Source organism: Platichthys flesus, chromosome 17 (assembly GCF_949316205.1).
Source record: "Platichthys flesus chromosome 17, fPlaFle2.1, whole genome shotgun sequence".
NCBI classification, from domain to species: Eukaryota; Metazoa; Chordata; class Actinopteri; order Pleuronectiformes; family Pleuronectidae; genus Platichthys; species Platichthys flesus.
Window position 1 is genome coordinate 8,218,454 of NC_084961.1, and position 20,131 is coordinate 8,238,584.

General features: G+C 44.9%; 1 protein-coding gene across 1 annotated transcript in view; it reads left to right on the top strand.

The window, feature by feature from the left end:
• The window catches only part of jarid2b (jumonji and AT-rich interaction domain containing 2b), a 101,249-nt gene that overhangs the window by 31,567 nt on the left and 49,551 nt on the right, over positions 1–20,131 (top strand). Inside the window, exon 2 of the mRNA XM_062410188.1 lies at positions 18,037–18,163. Within this exon, the coding sequence (XP_062266172.1) occupies positions 18,037–18,163 (127 nt within the window). The remainder of the gene's footprint in view (positions 1–18,036; positions 18,164–20,131) is intronic.

Consider the following 20,131-nt stretch of genomic DNA (forward strand, 5'->3'; position numbering starts at 1 on the left):
TCATATTTACAGTGTTAGTGTTTAGTGCGTCTGTTTCACCTCCGGCTATCGTTGGATGTCTAATGTTTCTTTGTAGGATAAAATCTATAATTTAAGATAAACCTTTTTTCTGCTGTCTTTTTAAGGTGATATACTCAAAAGTCCAATTTGCTTGGATGAGGATGACCTGGTTTTGTCATTTCACTAAATGCAGACTATAGAGAAGTAGTCCTGTTCATAATGTTTCTCATACACAGCGGTGTGGTCTTCTCTGGCTGTTGGGTTAGATTCCTCCTCAACACAGAAACAAATGGCGTCCGTTTCTTTCTGTGTCTTTCATACGCTCAAAAACGATATGCACGCCGCACACTTGCAGGAGCACACAATCCACTGTGCCACTACGCCGCCACTCGCCTGCGCGGCATTAAACAGACAGTGATTGATCTACGGCATGATTGTTTATTTTGCAGTGCTGTCAGTGATGGATGAAGATTTGCACGCGTTTGAAAAGTCTCTGGGAAATATGGAGCGAGGAGAGCAGGGGAGGGGAGTGGGGGTTGTTTAAAATCAACTTCCCCCCCAAGGAGAAATCCCAGCGGGCTTGTGGGACAACCTGCCATCCTACCATCACCTCTTTCTCAAATGAAATGCCCCCCATACTGCAGCGGTAAATCTACAACTGTCACTTCAATAACTCTAATGATTGTAAACAGGTATTTGTCTTGTGGTGTAAAGGGTTTGAGTGTCAGTCGGTCTGAGCCTTGCTTAATTTCAAACCAATAGTTTCAATAGTCAATAGTTCAAAAATCAGACTATAGGCAAAGGTGTCCGCATCATCACTCGCTAACATCTGGCTTTAGTCTGCAATGGGAATGGATTAAATCGCCATTCACTCCCAGGTCAGATGACTCTGCGGTAGAGACAGGATTTTATCGGCTCCAGCTCTGAAACGCTGAGATGGAAACGTGACACCTGAATGAACGCGCTAATTTGGCAAGACAGCGAGGTGAGAGAGGGCTTCAGGTTACTGTGCATCCGTGACATCGAATATGACCCACCATGGGAAAACCGAACAGTTGGCAATGGGAATGGAGTCAATCGACTTTATGGTAGGTCTTTGCCCCCTTTTGAAATTAAGAAATTTAAATCCCCCATGTTCACCCTTTAAATTAGGTGTCAAAGAGGTATTTCTTTCTAATGCAGCCCGAAATTTAAAAAGTAAAAAGTGGGCAAGCAGAAATTCCAAACTTCTTCTTTTGGGACTCTCTAAGACTCCAGATTACTGGAGGGTGGGCCTAAATATAGCAACAGTGATATGTCTTAAACTAAACTGTAGACGTGTGGATGTAGCCTTTATCTGTATTGGCACTGCTGCAGCATTTTAACATACACTCAGCAAGCACCCCATGTCTCTTTTAAATCCTCTGTCTATTGATATTCAGTGGGCCCTGTTGTCTTCGACAGATGCCAGTTGATTGCATTCCTTCATCCCGACACAGAGCACAGCAGACAAAACGTCCCTGTCCACAGATGAGAGCCTCCAAGCAGCAAGACATTTCTAACACCCTCTTCAGTTACCTTCCCCCAAGAGGCCAAAAAGGAACCGGGGTGAATGAATAGAAAGGGGAACTCGAGGCACAATGCTTACCTGTCCTCCCTCCCTCTCTTCCTCTTACCAACTCCCCGGTGACATCCCTTCTTTTCTTCCTTCGCTGGCAGAAACTGTCTGACTCCTCCGATTCCTTTGGCCGCGACTTTGGCAGATGGCTCCGGAGTTTCTCCGGCCCAGACTCGACAACAAAATCAAAACCCCAAATCCTCCCTTCTCTCCATATTGATATATTTCCTTTTTGGCCTCCCAAACTTGACTCATAACAGACGCCTCGTTTGTCTGCCAGTTTTTTTAAACCACCGAAACCAGCCTTCCCCTTTTCTCACATTTTGTTTCTCCCTTTTGCAAAAATGTCCGCTTTCACGTGCCAGTACATCTCTCCGAATCCCAGCTCATTTGAAGACAAAAGGAAGATGGTTTGCGTCTGTTTTCCGGTCCCGTTTTTTGAAGCATCAACCGCTTTTAACAGATTTCACATCATTAGCGAGGGCGAGGTTCAGAGCGAGGTGAGTGCGCCTGCAACTGCGAGCTAAATTTGTAACGCGCTGCAGAAGGATCTCTGATTTGTCTTGTGTTCACAGAGACTCCAAGCCAATTGGTATCTACAGTCTGGCTTGTCTGCTGTTCCAATGAGCAATTCTGATTTCTTTAAATATTGTATCATCAGTGGATGAATTAAAGAATAGTTTTAAAGGACATTGTTTTCTCAGCTTTAAAGGTTAGAAGCAAGGATTCAGGACAACACGGATAATTTCTGATTTAGACACTTGATACGATGCTGAGCCAGGAAATCCAAAGTTCCACCTTTTTCAGTAGTTTTAAATTAGAACCATGTGACCATAACCTCTTGTGGGCAGAGGATTTGCGCCCCATCAGCAACTGAAAGGAGCCTCTTTCTTTTCTCCGTGCGGGTCTTCCACTGCACTTTGTCATGTAAAGAGGCCCTTATCGGGCTCCGGTTGGGGGTAAAGAGGCCGGGGAGAAATAGCTAACTGGATCCCTGGGGCCGGCAGAGATCCACGCATGGTAAATAAGTGACTGTGATTGACGGGTCCTTTTGGCAGAGTAGCTCAGGCCCGCCCACTCCTGTGTCTGCCGGGAGGTCAACTTTGACCCCTCCCCTCCGGCCACCTGCTTGACCCTGACCTCTGACCTTTAGCTGGACTTCTCTGCTGAAAGGCCCAGGATATCCTTTGATGAGATATTAGGCGGTTGATTTGCAAGTCAAATTTTGCTAGTGTTTTTGTCTTTGGTCAACCATACATACATTAACCATGATATAGTTTAATACATACCTGAATTCAGTTTATTCTTATTTCCATCCTCCACTTCTAAGTTACATCGATATTTTTCCACCCGGAAATAGTCACATGACCTAATTTTGCAGATAAAAACACTTATCCATCTTATTATACAGCTCATGATTTTTCTTATTTGGCCCAGGTACCTCACACCCACCCAGTGTTCTGCAATTTCCGCCCATGTCCTCTGGCTTTCCGCTGTGCTCCTCCAGCGTTAACATTTGTAACGCGGCGTCTCATGAATAGCCGGCCGACAATGACAATTTAATGGACGAAACGAGGGCCGGGAAGCGTAGTGATTTCACACGTCCTGATTTAATTTCCCTCATTCGGGCTAAAGTGGGCCGCAGTGATGGGGTAAATAAACAGAATGCGTCTGGGCTGCGGTATAAAGGGGCTCAAACGATGAGACGCTCTGTGAGTAAGAGGTTGTGCCGCAAAGGTTGCTTTTTCCATTCCCCCGTGAACGACTATTGCTTTATTACATAGTGCTTGTCTTGCACTTTGCTCGTGGACCAACTTAGCCTTTTTTGAATGGCGCAGTAAATAAAACTGTAGGTGCTGGTGTGTGTGTGTGTGTGTGTGTGTGGAATGGCCCTTGAGCACGCTTGTGTATCACTACCTCTCGTTACTCATTGTGGTTTGCAGCTTCATCTAACTTTATTGGCTGTGATTGGTAATTTTGGAAAGCTCCAAGTACATGAGATTATTTTGGCACCGCTCCACTATAGCACACTCGATATACATCACTGCTCATTTAAAATTTTGCACACCGGTCACAGCTTCCCTTTTTTTTCAGGGTTTAATACTGAGAGCACATGTGATGGTCTTCGCTCCCAGTTCCTAAGAAACCCTCATTGTGTGTAGTAAGGATTGCAGAGGCCATAAAGCAGCCATTTTGTTGAATGAAACACTCGGTCATGTGTCTGCGTTCGCGCGTGCTTCTCCACTCATGCACTCGAGTGTACTGTTCGCCCCCATACAGGATGAATGATATTTCCATACTGGGGCGTTAAAGACAGGATGAGGAACATTCTGTTGAGCGGTCACAGAACGAGCGACGTAAAACAAAAGAGCGTTACGACACTCGCACCCTCCCTCCCTCCCTCCCCTTTGATAGGACATTATCTGAATGACCAGGAGAAGGAACAAAGTAAAAACAGGCTTTTTACTTTTGACCCACCCCAGAGTGTCCCTGTAGTTCTGTCGTCAGCTCCCTGCTGTTCGATGCAAGCCTCAGTGTCCACATGGAGTCTCAGTTCCATAAGGAAACTAGTTCAGTAGATGCAGAGCCAGAGAATAATTATTTGCTGTGTTAGATTTAGATAATTAACTTGTCACCCAAAGTATATTTGTGGCTTGTTGGCAACAGTTTGATTCGCCCCCCACCCCCCATGTTTAGCAATTGGAGATAATTGTGTTTGTGTAATAATAGTCACGTTGCCCAATTATTGCTTTGTTGGAATGGTCTCATCAATCTGGCATGTTTCATATAACATAGATTTGTTAAGTACATGTCATCAACTTGCCAAGATTTTCAAGAAACGCATAACACATGTTCTGAATTTAGAGTTTGGAGTTATCCCTGTTTGCACTTAAAGTTTGAGCTCAAACACCCGGTGTTTACATCCGTAGTGCGTGATCGGATCTCAAGTGTTCAGTGCCGGTCTAAACGCACACATAAAGGCGTCCTCAGATAAGATCACAAAAACCACATTCCCAGGTGGCCACGTTATTTGCCCTGTAAATGCCCCATATGAAGGAACGCCAACTCAGCAGACATCCTCTGACCTGCTGCAGTTTAAACATACGTATTTACCATACACTGATTGGTTTGTATCCACCACCACAGTATCAAGGCTGTTCTCAAATTGGTCAAATCTTTCTTGATGATGACTGACATATCTATCTATCCATGTTAAAGCCCAGGTGCGACCACACGTACTGAGCCCAGACCACATGTGATCGGATCTCTCAGGAGGGATTTTAATTCCAGGTCTGACTGACGCCTCGGTGCTTGAGGTGTCTTTGGAAATATTCCTCTTCGCTGCAGTTGAGGAGGATGTTGTGTAGGAGGCTCAGGTTCACGTCTTACGCCTTTTGTCTCGGGTTTGATTCAAATGGAAGCTCCAGTAGAAGGTATATAATTAGCAACCCATGGGTATACATAAGTGTGTGTTCACTTTCAGACGGGCATGCACATGTACATGTATAGCACTGAATTGCTTGTCAGAAGTAGCTGTTGTGAGCGGGCATGGATATGCACCGCTTGGCCCTGACTTCGGTGTACATGTGTACTTAACAGTACACAATGTGCCTGTAATGATCCAGACAAGCACTTGTATAGCTTGATCCTTTAAGTCCTTCAGTGGCAGGCTTGTTGTATCTATGTGTAATATGTGTGTGTGTGCAGTGTAGAAAGAGCTCTGTGTTTTGATGTGCTTGTTAGTGAGATAGTCAGCCAGAGAGAGACTTGACCTTACATGGGCTCTACACGCTACTCTGCTGTTGCTGTCATCAGCCCGAGTCACACTGGTGGGAAATGGGTCTCTTTGCTTTGAAACTAAGTGGTGATATAGCTGTTGTTCTACTGTAGGATTACATTGGTTATATCACTAGTGTGGGATGTCTGGCTTCAAGCTAATGTAAATATCAGTGCCCAGAAAGAGTCAAATTCTATTTCACCATCTTATTTCTTTCATATAAACAATCTGGCAAGTTTGTGTGAAGTCATATATCACACTAGATTTTACCTTCAGTCAAACAAAGCTTGTCTGTACAGTTGTGAAAGCGTTGTGTTGTTCTGGAGTGAAGATAGAGCCTGGGAGTCTGAGCCTCTAGGAGATACTATCTTCCATTCCAAGGTTATCCACAGACCTGGATTTTTGCACTGTGTTTTTCAAATGGGATTTCTGGAGCGGCAGCCAATATTTTGTCATGTTCTCATCTGGGCCCGATTTTGGTTTGTTTATGGTCTGTATCCTCACACCATCTTCCACTGAAATAAGCTGCATTTAAGACACACACAGACACACACATATACACCACAGCTGGGGCATGTGCGAACAGTTGCACAAAGTCAGACTAACCCTCAAATGACTTACCCACAAGTGTGCACATGTATCATGGCCAACATAGGGCATCTCGGGACACACACACACACACACACAGCACTGCCCCACCTCCAGCCTGGCTAGTTGTCGCCCGTATGCCCCCACCAGCCGCCTGCCAACAGGCGGGTTAATATTGCCACCAGCTGCAGAGGGGGTGATGCCAACCCTTGCCAAGCGGGAACCAGTGCCAGTGTGGCCACACAGGAGCAACTGTCTCTTCTCTCTTCTCTTCTCTTCTCCATGACATTGCTTTTTCGTGCTTGTTCACACTTTTTTTCTGCTTGTTCACACTTTTTTTCTGCTTGTTCACATTTTTTCAGCTATACCATTCGTCACTGCGTTAGTGCACTTTCATATATGGGGCAATGTGAATGCATGGATCCAGGTCATTCAAGGCCAGTCATCCATCTCATTGAACAACACTGGACAGTGTATTGGGTGCGTGCATGTGGGAGAGAAAGAGGTGCATTGTGGGCTAACAGAGAGGCAGGCCTTCCGTTTCTCTCTCTTCAGGCATGTGAATAAGCTGCTTCTGGTTTTTGGCAGTTTTCTCTTGTGCTTTTCTTGAAAATGTGCATCACAGAAGCTCTTTGTTTTTCTGCCTCGTCATTATTCTCATGTGTATTTGTGTACAAACCACAATCTCTCGCTGTGTTATATTTATCTGTCGTGGAGGTTGAGACATGGTTCTGTTTACCGTGCTGAAATATCATTGAGGGGGTTGCAGAGGTATAAATGTGCACACACCCAAGAAATCACCAACAAGGACAAGGATGTAGCACTGAGGTTAGGCCAACACCCAGCATAACAAGCAAAAGCCAAAGATAAGACCTTTCTCAATCTTTATTCAGTATTGTAGCTGACTTGAGTGGATGCTAAGTGGAAAAGTGCTGGGCTGGGTCACTTTGCAGAGTATTCCAGGTCAGAAAGTGTGAGGAAGTTCCCATTTATCCAAATGACGTCTGTTTGAAATGATCAGAGACGTGAGGACACGCCTGTTAAAAGGGAAGAGCAGGAGAGAAAGAAAGATTCGATGGAGTTATAAAGAGTTTATTTAGCTTACAATAAAACAATGTATAACTTTGGTCGCTGGCCTGGCCAAGACTACTGTTAAAGTGCTGCAGCAGCACTAGCTCCCCCCCCACACACACACCGCTGCTTATAAATCTTTTAAACACTTAATTACACTCTCATCCAGAGACGCTACCACTCAGTGCATCTGAAAGGGATTGTACCGAGACTGAACTTTGGTTTGGATGAGAGCATCGTGAGGAGGGTGCAGGAGATGAGAGAGGGAGGTGCAGAGGCCATCTGTTGTTCCTCTCTCCTCTGCCTTGTTAAATCTCAACAGAGACACAGGCAGGATTTAAACATTCACCGACAACATTTTAGTCGTCTCCGCGGAGAGTTGCTGCTGAAGTGGCTCATTTTTCCACAGTTGAACTCATTTGCGTTGCTCTAAGTAGTGTCTCCCAGTGCTCCGTTATTTAGCTCTTCTCTTGTGTGGGGAAGCGGTGGCCTCTTTCACACCATCGCTATCTTTTCTTTTTGTACTGGTTCTGGAAAGGAGGAATTAATGAGTCTTTCTAGGAAAGTAGCATTGTCTGCGCTCGTGCAAAAGTCTGCGAGGGGAAATGAGTTTCGAGCCTCAGGCGATGCGTTATTGTTGTTATTGTGTGAGTGTGTGCTGGTGCTCGTGTGCGTCTTCCTGTATGATTGTTTACAGCCTTACCTAGCTGCATTCCAGATGTAATCCTACAGTCAGTGTGATGAGTGTGACCATCCAAGGTTAGCATGGATAGTGTCTAGAAGCCCCTCTGAGGCCTTGCCCCTCACCACAGCCCTACGTCCATACAATGGCACCTTCCTCTCGTAGCACACACTCGAGATGCTGCATAAACTGACCAGAGGCCAGTGGTTCTCTGAACACTCCTACGAGCCTGCAGGCGGTTCCTGTCAGACTAGGCACAAGGCTAATGAGGTTACTCTGTTTCCTGTTTCTACTTTCCTGTCCCCTCCTTGTGTTTGTTGGAGTGGGTGGGTGGGTGGGGGGGGCTTTAGTTCTGGGCTGCATTATGTTTACACACAACATAAGTTGTATATGTTTTGAAATGTATTGCGTGCATTAAGACACTTTAAATATTTACAATACCGTGTTATTACCCTGCTGCTTTCAGCCAGGAAATCTATAGTATAGTTTCTGCTTCTTTTGGAGAATCCTCCTCAACATCTTTAAGATTAATCCTATGACCAGTTTGAACTGGACTTTCTAAGATCGTACAGCAGGAAACCAGGGACCATTCTCATCACTGTGTACACACCAGTGACACGGATATCTCCTCAATATTTTTGCACAGCTCATATACGGTTACATAGAGTTAATACATATGAACATAACAGATTTCAATTTGACAGCAATCCAGGATTTTTATAATCTCCAGAGACTCACTGCGCCTGGTGTCACATTTCCTGGATGAGACAGAGTACTTTCCTTAAGCTCTATGAACCTTAAAAAATAGAATATATATATATATATATATATATATATATATATATATATATATTACTACTGTCATATGTTATATTTGTTTTTATAGAGCTAGGAGGTTAGAAAAGCAGTTGTTTTAAGAAGGAGCAGCAGTCTACAGCTCCTGAGGGAATCGTACAGAGGCGTATGAGCCAGTGGCGCTGCGTCCATGATGACTGATTGCAGAGTCGATCAGAACGCACTGTGCATGTGACCATAGTCTGTGTCTGTGTGATTGTGTGTCTGTGTGTGTGTGTGTGTAGCAGCCCAAGAAATTGAGTCAGCCCTCTGGTCAACGGCAAGCAGCCAAAGTAATGAAGATGGAGTTGTGAATCACATGGTAACTCAAGATATGATATTTGAATTTGATATCTCAATAAATTGATTCTGCCTTAATCTATGTTTTGCAATGCAGTCATATAACGATGCATCAGGATATACGTCTGTGTATTTTGAATTGTTCCTCAGAGGTCAAGTGCAGGATTTCTTTATTTATTCACTGCAGCATATTAATAATCAAATATTGCTATATCGATATTTTGTCCGATCCATAGAAAATGAGAGTGTGACTTTTATTGTTGAATGGGAGCCAGTTGTTCGGCAGCCTGTCAAATCAGAGCGCACACACACACACATTTTTTTTGCCTAGTGCTCTATTTGAACACATTTCCACAATACCTCTCTGTCAGTCTCTTGTAAAACCAGACGTGGCCCGAACCCTCAACCTGCCAAGTGCAACTAATAGAATATGAAGAATTTCCCTCAGCTGAGCCCTAAAAACCATGGCATCGAGGCTTGCGAAACTTGACTGAGGCGCTGCTGAAGAGCTAATGCCGCAACTGTTGCGTTTAACATTTGACTTTATGAGAGAAAATTCCCTCAGCAGCGATCCACCGTCCTCCCCTCGCCTGCGCTGCACAGGATGAACAGTTGCTTTGAGCTCTGGGTCTTCTTGCCGTAACGCTCCTCTGGTGCTGCTTGCCCTGAGAGACCTTTAGAAACTCCTTCTACGCACTGTTAGATAATCTGTTTTTAAACTGCTATAAGTGCAGTCGGTGTCTCAGCAGTGTGATGAACAAACCAGCCGCTCAGATTAGAAAGAGATCCGAGGGTTTGTTTGCTTGTTTTTTTTTTTGGATTCACAAATTGATTCGGCCTGTTTTTGACTTCTCAAAATGAACAGTAGATTTGCTTGAATTTGATTATTAGATGACTCAAGTAAACAACCGATTGCATTTCGGTAACAATGTTAATCTGGAGAGTTTGTAGTCTAATCGTTTCCTTTTGAAGTGGTTTGCTGCACATTCCTGTGGTGGACGAAAGGTCAGAGGGTGAATATCTTTCAAAGTGACGGCAAACCATTGATTTATTAAAAATTAAACAGAAGAAAATCTGTAAAAATAAATACTCCGAATGATAAATTCTGGAATGCGAGGATGGAGAATGAGAGGTGTGTATTTGTGTGTGAGAGAGAAAGAGGTCAAGGGTCAGAGCAGAGGTCAGTTGGTCACATAGCGGGTGTGGGTCGGTGTGGGTGGGCAACCCACTCAATTTAAATCTCTAATTATGCAGCCAGCTGGGCTTGTTCTGCACACGCACACACACACATGCACGCACACACACAAACACACTGGATCTTCAGAGCATTGTGACATTTATTTCTCTCAGTCAAAATAAACTCGGTCACCTTTTTAATTTAAAAGCGCTCTGTCTCTCTCTCTCTCTCTCTCTCTCTCCACCTTCCTCTCTCACGCTCTGTCTCTCTCTCTCTCCACGCTCCACTTTTACCAGGCTGGTCGCTTTTTATGCTCCATGGGGCTGAATGGCGCTGGCACTCTGTCACTTGTGTACGCTCAGATAGATTCAGACGGCGAGTGCGTGCGTGTGCAGACGCAGACAGCTGATATGATTGACAGCGGAGACACAGGAGGATGTGTGTGTGTTTGTGTGAGTGTGTGTGTGTGCGAGTGTGCGCCTGTGAGTGAGCTCGGGAGGAGGGACCATCATGACCAGGCTGCAGACAGACAGCATTGTTCTGAGAAACATTCATCTGCCTCGTGTCAGAGTAAAGAGGATGATAGGGCCCATGCGGACTATTAAATCATGACCTGTTTGAGGTGGAGAAAACAGCATCGTCTGGCCTCATCATTTTTTAGTTCTGGTACATCACTGTTACTCTAAGGAAGTTGTACTCAGCAGTATTTCCGCTTATGGAAAGTTTGGCTACATGAAGGTACCTTCAGCCCATGTGGCGTTCCTTTCCTCTCCTGCACATGGAAATGCTCTGGAGCTGTTGGGGCTATCCCAGCATGTCTAGTTCAAAGGGAAGGCCCTGTGGCTGCACGTGCACACATGCATTCCAATGCACTGAGCTTTCGGTGTAATGAGGAGATTATATAGGGCCTCTTGTCCCCGGCAACCCCACAAACCCCTTTTCTCTTCGGCTCGTCTCTTGAGCTGAGCGTCCGGTCTGTACTCTCGGCTGTGAGGGGGACATGGGACCAGGATGTAGTTAGGATTGGAATGTGAGATTTGTTGAGCAAACGCGTTGTTCACGGTCGAGGAAGTTGGCCCTGTTTTACCTCACTGCTCAGCAAAACGCTTGGTCCTGTTCAAGCTGCTACAAAAAGCTTTGGTCTCTGGTTGCTACTTGGTTGCTTCGAGGGAGGAGTAACCATCACTTGCACCAAACGTGAGCGTTGAATTTGGAGACACTTTCTTTTTAACTTCTTTGTTTAAGATACAAAGCTGTGAAAAGTTTACTGTCAGTTTCTGTGGATTCTCTTCTTTGCAAACTGGTGAAAAACCCACTAACATCTGGCTTTTGTCCTGATTGAGCATTGATTTAACCAGCATTCACTCCTGGGTCAAATGACGCTGCAGTAGACACTGGTTTTTATTGGCTCCGGCTCTGATTGGCAGCTATGGAAACATGACACCCGGCTGAATGCGCTAATTTGGCAAGACTGTGAGGTGACAGCCTGTTTAAAAAGCATGTTTGCGTTTAAAAACCTGCATATACACACTACTTTAGGTTTATAGGCTTTCTTAGATGTACTTGTTAGCATTTCAACCCTCTATTTGCTTTGAAGAGCCCCCCCTTATTGTTGTGGGCATCATCTGGAGCTCTTCAAGGCTTTCTTTAATAAATTGCAGTTGTTTTTGTTTCTCCGCAGCACCATAATAAAGCTGTCTTACATGTTTTTTCTAATCCGCAAACGGCCGGTCATGACCCGCTGAGAGGGTACACATATTTGGCAATTAAATAATTGTTATCACTGTCATGTGCAGCACTTGGGAAACCCTGAGCAGTCATATTCTCACAGCCAGTCATCTGGGACCCATGTGTCGGCGAGAGCGAGCCAGCGAGCGAGGGATCGAGATGTGGAAGGAGGAGGAGAGAGGGAGGTGGTGGGATAGAGAGCCTCCCGACCACTGGGTACAATAACCCGGGCCTTATTAAAACAACATCTCTCCACCCGTCCATCTCTCCGTCCCTCCTCCTGAAGGGAAATGTGTAACAGATTTTGGGCCGGTGTTGTAGAGCAGATCGCAGCTGGCGCGTGGCCCACATTCCTCTGCCATGACATCCTCCCAGTCGGCAGCAGCACGGCGCTATTTTTAGAGCAGCTAGTTTGAACGCTTACCTAGACGTGTACACAGAAATGTATGGATATGCAGACGTGTGTGAATCCGTATGTATACATGAGGTCGCTCGAAGAATTTGCTTTACATACGTTTCTTAATACCACAGCAGCTATAGACACATATATCAGTATTTGGGCTTATTGTTGCGTTTGCCACCTTTGTGTCAAAACCAAATGAGTTTATCAGACAATTAACAGATGTTCACAAACTGACACACAAGACAACAAATGTGCAGTTCAGTCGGTGGATTCTCGTGCACTGTACGCAGCGGCATGTACAGGAGCTGCAAAGCTGGCTTTTTGTCTCACACACACACACACACACACACACACACACACACACACACACACACACACACACACACACACACACACACACACTGTGATGTTCTTAAAGGCACAGTGTGTGTACTTGACTGAATGCTGTTTAAAGCAGTTTCACACACATTTTCCGTTTGTGTTTTACAAAGCGCTGCAGCAGTGCCGCTTTTAGAGTTTCATTTTTTACACTAAATGCAATAATAAAACAAAGCCTGGTGGAGTGTGTTTCATGTTGTGAAAAATGAACCTACTGTTTGTGCATGCATCTACTGTGGGGCTTTAACTTGGTTATAAAAGGGGCTTTGTGTTTTTTTTATTATTTATTTCCAGTGGTCAGATCAGATTTTGATGGAAGTTTCTTTGTCTCCAAGTTTTAATAACTCTGTCATCCCCCTTCCCCTCAGCCTTTAGATCTACTCCTACATTCAGGATCTGTTTTTCTCAGCATCCACTGTTTCACACAGCCAGCGCAATCCACTTGTTTCTTCATCAACCATCAGGGTTATTGGCTTTGCCTGCTTTGCAGAGAGGAATGTTTGAACAAGACGGGGGGGTTATGAAGTGGAACCAGCCCCACTTTTCACCCAGCAAGATGAACAGATACAGATGCAGTGATGGATTTAATCCTGCTCAGACTCTAGACCTTGTTTTTTTTTATATTATCCGCACATGGAAACGAGTGGTTTTCAAAATCTAGTTTACTCCTTTGTGCTGGCACTGATTGTTTTTACTTGATGGCAAAACTTGAGCTGAGATTAGATGTTTTTATTCGGCTCTTTACTTAATCTGTTGTGCACATTCTCTGTCATCTGGGAAAGGACTCATTAAGAAAGACATAAACTGACCCTGTAGCTGGAGATGACATTTATTTTGAAGCACTTAAGCCTTGCTGGGAAGGATCCAGTACAATGGCAAGAATTTCAACGTTAGAAGAATTTGAAGCTTTTAGATTACAGGTTTTTTGGCAGATCATTTATTGGGGAAAGTCTTTTTTTTTCAGAAGCCCTCTGGGAATGATATAATGCAATTTACTGCACAATTTGGATTTATTGAAACGTGCATGACAGACACAGTGGACCTATAGATGTCTGTCTGTGTATTTATGTGGTCTTTGCAGGTTGATTTAAGAGGAATTCTTAGGGTTCTGCTGAGATCTGCTATGATCTGCTACAGTATGCACAAACCCCTATGCAGGAATTTGTGGACAACCCAAAATGCAACCCTTCAGACTCTGTGTGAACTGCACATGCTCCGGGTACAATATATCCACCTGCTGGAATGGAATGTGGGATCGGGTACCAGGAGCATGTGACCAGAACAAATATGCAACTACCGACGGATGGGGAATGCCCAGTACCGGTGTATGCACGTGGAGTTGGGGGATGGGCTTTTATAAGTGACAATGCATCCACACAGCGTTCCTGATCCATCTCTTGGTTACACACATACACACACACACTCGTGCTCAGGAAAGGTCCGAGCGCTCATTAGTGGAGTTCCACCGGCCCGATGGAAGCAGGTCATACTGTAGATGTGTGTGTGTGTTGGTGCCAGGTAGCACTCGGCTTGCATTGCTCTCTCTCCAAGAGCTCTGGCAGCACCTCAGAGACATACACACACAAATATAGACACACACACAGCGTTGAAATGAGAAACGGAGACACAACCCAATTTGGTTTTATTGCTTATTTGAGTCGATGTTTCCCTTCCTCTGTCATGCTACACTTACTCTCTGGCAGGCAGAGGGATACAGAGGGATATTGAACGCTGCCGCTGTCCATCGCCGCTCAATTTTACACCTGGAAACCTCCGACACATTCAGAGGAAGGAGCGGAACACCTCGGCCCAAAACCAGATTTCAATCCGCCTCACAGGTCAAAGAAACAGTTAACCTGCCGTTGAGCAAAGGTTGTGAAAACCCATTTAAACGATCTTCTGAAGAATGAAGGCCTATCGAGGTGGTAGAAAGGTGCAGCAGCTGTAAACGGAGCACGGCTGTAACGCTCACTCTTTTCCTCTCAGCTGATGACAAGTCGGTCAGCATTTTTTTTTTCTTCCCAGACCTTGCTGCTGTGTGTGTGTGTGTGTGTTTAGTGTGTGACTGTGTGTTTGTGTGTACACAGCTCAGGAAATATCTGTGGCACGCAGCCAACGAAAACCAGAGAGAAAGTGAGAGAAGTGAAATGTAGATGAACTTTAATTTGGGGGGAAGAACATATTCAGCTTGTTTTCACTCTCAGTACGGTTATGTGTTCTGTCTGCGTGTGTCGGTTAGAGATATTGATACCATAGAAGCTGGATGTGTGAGGGTTTGTTACCCTGTTGTGTGTGTGTGTTGGTGTGCGTTTGGCCTTATGCCACACCACAAGGGAAAGAATGCCAGTGAACTGTCTAGGTAATTGGTGCTTACCTGGCAGGCTTTTACACGCACGCACACGCATGCGCGTACACACACACATACACACACACACACTCAGAGACAGGCACACACACACTCGGAGACATGCACACACACACAGAATGGATTAGATGACATTAACTACAGGAGAAAATGGCATAATTGAACACTTGCTCTCTCTCTGTGTGTGTGTGTGTGTGTGTGTGTGTGTGTGTGTGTGTGTGTGTGTGTGTGTGTGTGTGTGTGTGTGTGTGTGTGTGTGTGTGTGTGTGTGTGTGTGTGTGTGTGTGTGTGTGTGTGTGTGTGTGTGTGTGTGTGTGTGTGTGTGTGTGTGTGTGTGTGTGTGTGTGTGTGTGTGTGTGTGTGTGTGTGTGTGTGTGCACTTGTGACAGTGTAATGAGGGACTGCATACTACACACAAAAAACACACCCTATCAACAGCCCCCTGACAGAGGCTGCAAAGCACCGCTGCGCTGAACAGTAGGCCCGCTCGTGTGTGTGTATATGCGGGTGTGCGTGCATGTGCCAGCATGCCGGCTGCATGCAGGCAGATGTGGCTGTCACCCGTCAGCTCCATCATGTGCAGACACCCAGCGTTTAATCCCCCCCCCCCCCCCCCCCCCTCCCCTTTTAACTGAGTGCTGAGGAGACCTGGGAAATCAAAACAATATTCTGCAAAAGCTTATTTGTATCTGTTAATGAGACAAAAATAAGAAAAATACAGTAAACAAGCAAAATGTCCAGCCTTGTCAATATTGTCAGAACATATTAAGACTTGTTAACTGATTCAATTGATTGAATGGGGTCGGGCCAGTTTTGTTTTAATTACTGAAGTGTTTCATTTCCATTTGCTGCTTCCAGACATTTTCCAGACATTTTCCAGAGGGGGCTGTATATGAGAACGCGAGTCAGTTGCTCTAGACATTTTTTCTGAAACTTTATGTTCCGGGCCAGTTCTAAAATATTTAGAAAATGTCGGAGTAGGTGAAGTTTGAAATACAAGGAGACAATGTTTCCGACATTTTCCTGATGGTGGGAACGTGGACAAACTCCTGCTGCGTTCTTATGTCTGAAACTCCAGGAAATATCCAGACCCCCATAAAGAATCCACTGACCTTTCACTGTACACTTTATAGCCAACACATTGTCCACTATGAAACGCAGCTGAGAAACATTTGCACACACCTTATGTTGATGCTGCTATATTTATCAGTGGGTTGTCTGCACTGCTCGGGACATTTCATGGATCATAACATCTTTACTGTGCATGTTTGACTGACTGGGTGCGAGTAGAACATCAAGACAGGGAGGGGATCGACGGCAGCAGCAGAGAGAAGACATTTAGGACGTGCAGTCATTTCTGACGCATCACTCTCACTTGGTGTGGGAAGATGCATAATATTAGGAAGAGATTAAGCTGCTCTCTTTCATACACCCAGAGAAAAAAAATACCAGCTGACACACACACACACACACACACACACACACACACACACACACACACACACACTAAGTGTCTGTGTAACCCTACCGCAGTCATCTGAATTCCTCTCTTATTTATTTCTTTTCCGAGAGCTCACTCATCCACCCTTATTGGAACGCTGGGACTTTTATCTTGTTATTACAGCTGCGATAGAAACGTCTTGTTTTAATAACTTAAGCGTGAGGTGGAGATTTTGAATTTTACAAAATACCTGCAGCCCCGCGCAGATGTCACCGAGATGTCTGCCAGCCACTTAGCCCGAGCCGGCTGCACTGATCTCAAGTCAGCTGGGTGATCAGAACGCGCTCCCACCCAGGTTCGCTCTTACCATTCGCCTGACTCAGACTGAAGGAAGCGCACTGCCTGGGATGAGTCGACAGGATCAGAAATGTGTTTTTAATTCACATCATTAGCATACATTAACTTTTTTTTTGCACAAAGCCACAAAGTGTTTTCTTCTCTCTCGAAACCTTACAGCTGAGATCGACCCGCCTCGTGGCATGACGAGAGAAAAGCATCGTTCGCGTTCCATTATTTATTAATACCTCTTTGTTGTTGCTCATGTCCTAATCTCATTTCCTTTAGTCATTAGTGTTCGACATCAAACACAGCTGCCAGAGCAGTGAGTGCAGGCAGCGAGGGGAGAGGCGGGTGGGGAGAAGTATGGTTATTGCAGTTGGACGCACTCTAAAGAACCTTTCAACAATGCATGTTGCAGCTGAATATTTTTTTTTTCTTTCTATTAAGCTGTTTAAAGTCTTTATTAGTAATATATTGCAGCATGGATGTGTTATGCATTGTGCCGTCTCGTGCTCGCTGCTCGGATTGGAAACCAACCGGGGATGTGTCTTGGAAAAAGGATGTGTTGTGTGTGTGTGTGTGTGTGTGTGTGACTTCTGTTGACCCCCTGCGACAATAACGTCCTCTGTCTCAGTCGCGCTGGGAGAGATTAGCAACACATGAACTTGCAGTCCCATGATGCTTTTTTCATTTGCTTCCTACCTATTCATCACCATAACGCTCGCCTATCACGGCATTGTGCCGAGATGCCGTCCGTCGCGCATTGTCATGCTAATGCATTGCCTTGTATCTATGGCTGCAAGCTAATGCTATGTTATGCTAATGTTGTGTCATGCTAATATCACGATGGTGGGAGAAAAGGAGGGATGAAATCGTAACAATGCACCAATGGGGATTCCTCTTATAGTCAAACGTGTGTTTGTTTTACTAAAGCTTTCTCTGGTTTTCATGTGTTGAACACAGATTGACTTGTTAGTCTGACAGAAAATTATATAATATAAAAATCACCCTTTAAATTCCACCGTGCTCTGCTCGGTGCAGCTATTGGTTTATATTGATGTGAACAAATATTATTCTAGGCTCTTTTTAGTGTAGATACAGAATAAAATGTTGCTTAGCTTGAAAGGTTTTGTTTTGGCTTGGACGTCTCCAGTAAACATTTCCTGACCTCAACACAAACACTTATTGTGTGACAATAGAAAGAAAGTAAAACCAAATCCAACTTCCAAAGCTGCCGTCCATATTAACAGACTGTTGGTTAGTTCAGACACTCAAAAACGGGGCGAAAGAAACCGTTCCTGTCTGTGATGATGCTCTGTGCTCATGTTCTCTCTCTCTTTTGGATGTTTTCACAGGATGACAGTGACGGGATCCCATGGTCGGAGGAGCGGATGATGCGAAAGGTGCTTTACCTTTCCCTAAAGGAGTTTAGGAGTGCACAGAAAAGGCAGCTGGATGGCGATGGAACCACAAACTCCAACGGTGAGTTCATCCACATCCTGCACATGTACTGAACCTGCACCATAGTGGCCCTGCTCAGGCCTGGGGACAGCTCTGAGTGTGTCAGTTCACATCTGACATTAGAATGCACATCTCACTACCTCTGCAAATGCTCTTGAATGTTCTGCTAGCAAAAACTAAATAATGCTTTTTTTAAGCTGTCCAACTTCTCACATGGGTCTATTGTTGATTTGTTATTCTGTGAGAGCGAGCAGGGCAAGGAGGGGCTGAGTGAATCAATGTGTGATTATTTTACTCCTTTGAAATCATAAAAAAAACACATAGAAGATCAATATCTGGCGGTATTGATATGTGGCAGGCAATGTTAATATTGATAGTGGTGACCGCTAATAAATCGATGCATGGGCACAGATAGGTGTGAGAGCATTTGAAACTGTCGTGGCTCAGAGAACGTTAGCTGAGAAGGCGGTTCTCAGATGTGACCCAGGATGCATTTGCAAGAATATGGCAACATATGAGCCAGAACATCTCTGAATTTGATCGAAGTGATCAGATCTCAATTGCATCTAGATTGCGCTCATGCAGTTCTTCCATCTGTCCATTTGTAATCATATCACTGTGTTAATCACGACCTATGACATCAACTTCCCATCTGTTTGTTTAACTGGACGTTTTGTAATTTTATTGCTTTCAGTTTTCCACAGTATGATATTTTGGGTATTTTAGTGGATTCATTGTCACATGGTGAAAGACAGAAAAATAAAATACCCTGACCTCAGAATTTATTTATTCCCTGGAAAGAATAAAAGGTCCAATGTAAGAAGTTTTCCTGTTGTATCTGTATTTAGCTGAAATACAGTGCAAACAGGGTCTCGTGAACAGCCCTGCAGTAATGAAAGACTTTCAACCAATGCAATAATTTGACATGTTGAAAACGTTCATGCTGTTAAGTCAAAATGAAAGAAGCATGGGATCGGCCCCTCTAGCATTTTGTGGACTAAATGTCAGTGTTGCCAATTCTGTCCGGCTCTGCTGAGGTTAGTGTCTCAGTTTAGCTTTTCATTCCCTTTATTGCAAGCGACAGTTTCATTAGTTTGTTTGCAAGTGAAAACTAAGCAAGTTTTCCTTTTGCCCGGGGCAACCTGATCTCACTCACTCTACATGGAAGGAATCCAACGAGAACAAATGATCAAGGACCCTCCGTCGCCTTTTGTTGTGGGTCAGCGGACTGCAGGCTTCTGGCTCCGCTGGTGCAGTGTCACATCCTCAAAGGGACCCCTCCAACTGAAAGCTTTCCCCACTTGTTTTCAAATGTTGACACTTCGCACAGAGGGACTCTGATGAGGTCTTCCACAGTATCACGCACAAGAAAAGCATGTGTGGACGCGTTGTTAATCGGTTCCAGCTCCACTCTGGGGTCCAGGCTCATTAAAACCCAGTCTAATGGAAACCCCCTTCCGATATGAATTGATACTTTGAATTTGCTGAGATAGACAGTAATGCAATTCCAGGTGGAAGTCGGCTGCAGGAGCAGTTGAGGGAGTTTGCGGTTGAAAACCTGAAACAACACGAGCAGAGCGAGAGCCCAGGGGGAAAGATGAACGGCTTGTTTGGAGCCGAGCTGCCACCGTATCTTTTGTTTGACACCGGTGCTCCCACCCATAAAAAGCCCTCAGCCAGCCATAAGCGGAGATTTGAACTTCACACGTGCCTCAGAAGCTATTCTCAGCTGACATTAACACAAACCAGACACTGGAAGAAAGGAAACAGGAGGAAAAGGGAGAGCCTCTGAAAGTTCACGCCCAGCCGAGGAAGCCAGCCAGTCACCCAGAGAGACAGGAGGGAATTCTCTTTTGAAATGTATCTTACCTTTTTTTCTTTTTATATTATATATTTTTCACACCTTCCTTCCTTCCTTCCTTTCTTCTGTCTGTGCCGAGTGCCCCTCCCCTCCCTGTATCTCTGTGTGTCTGTCTGGCATCTCGCGGC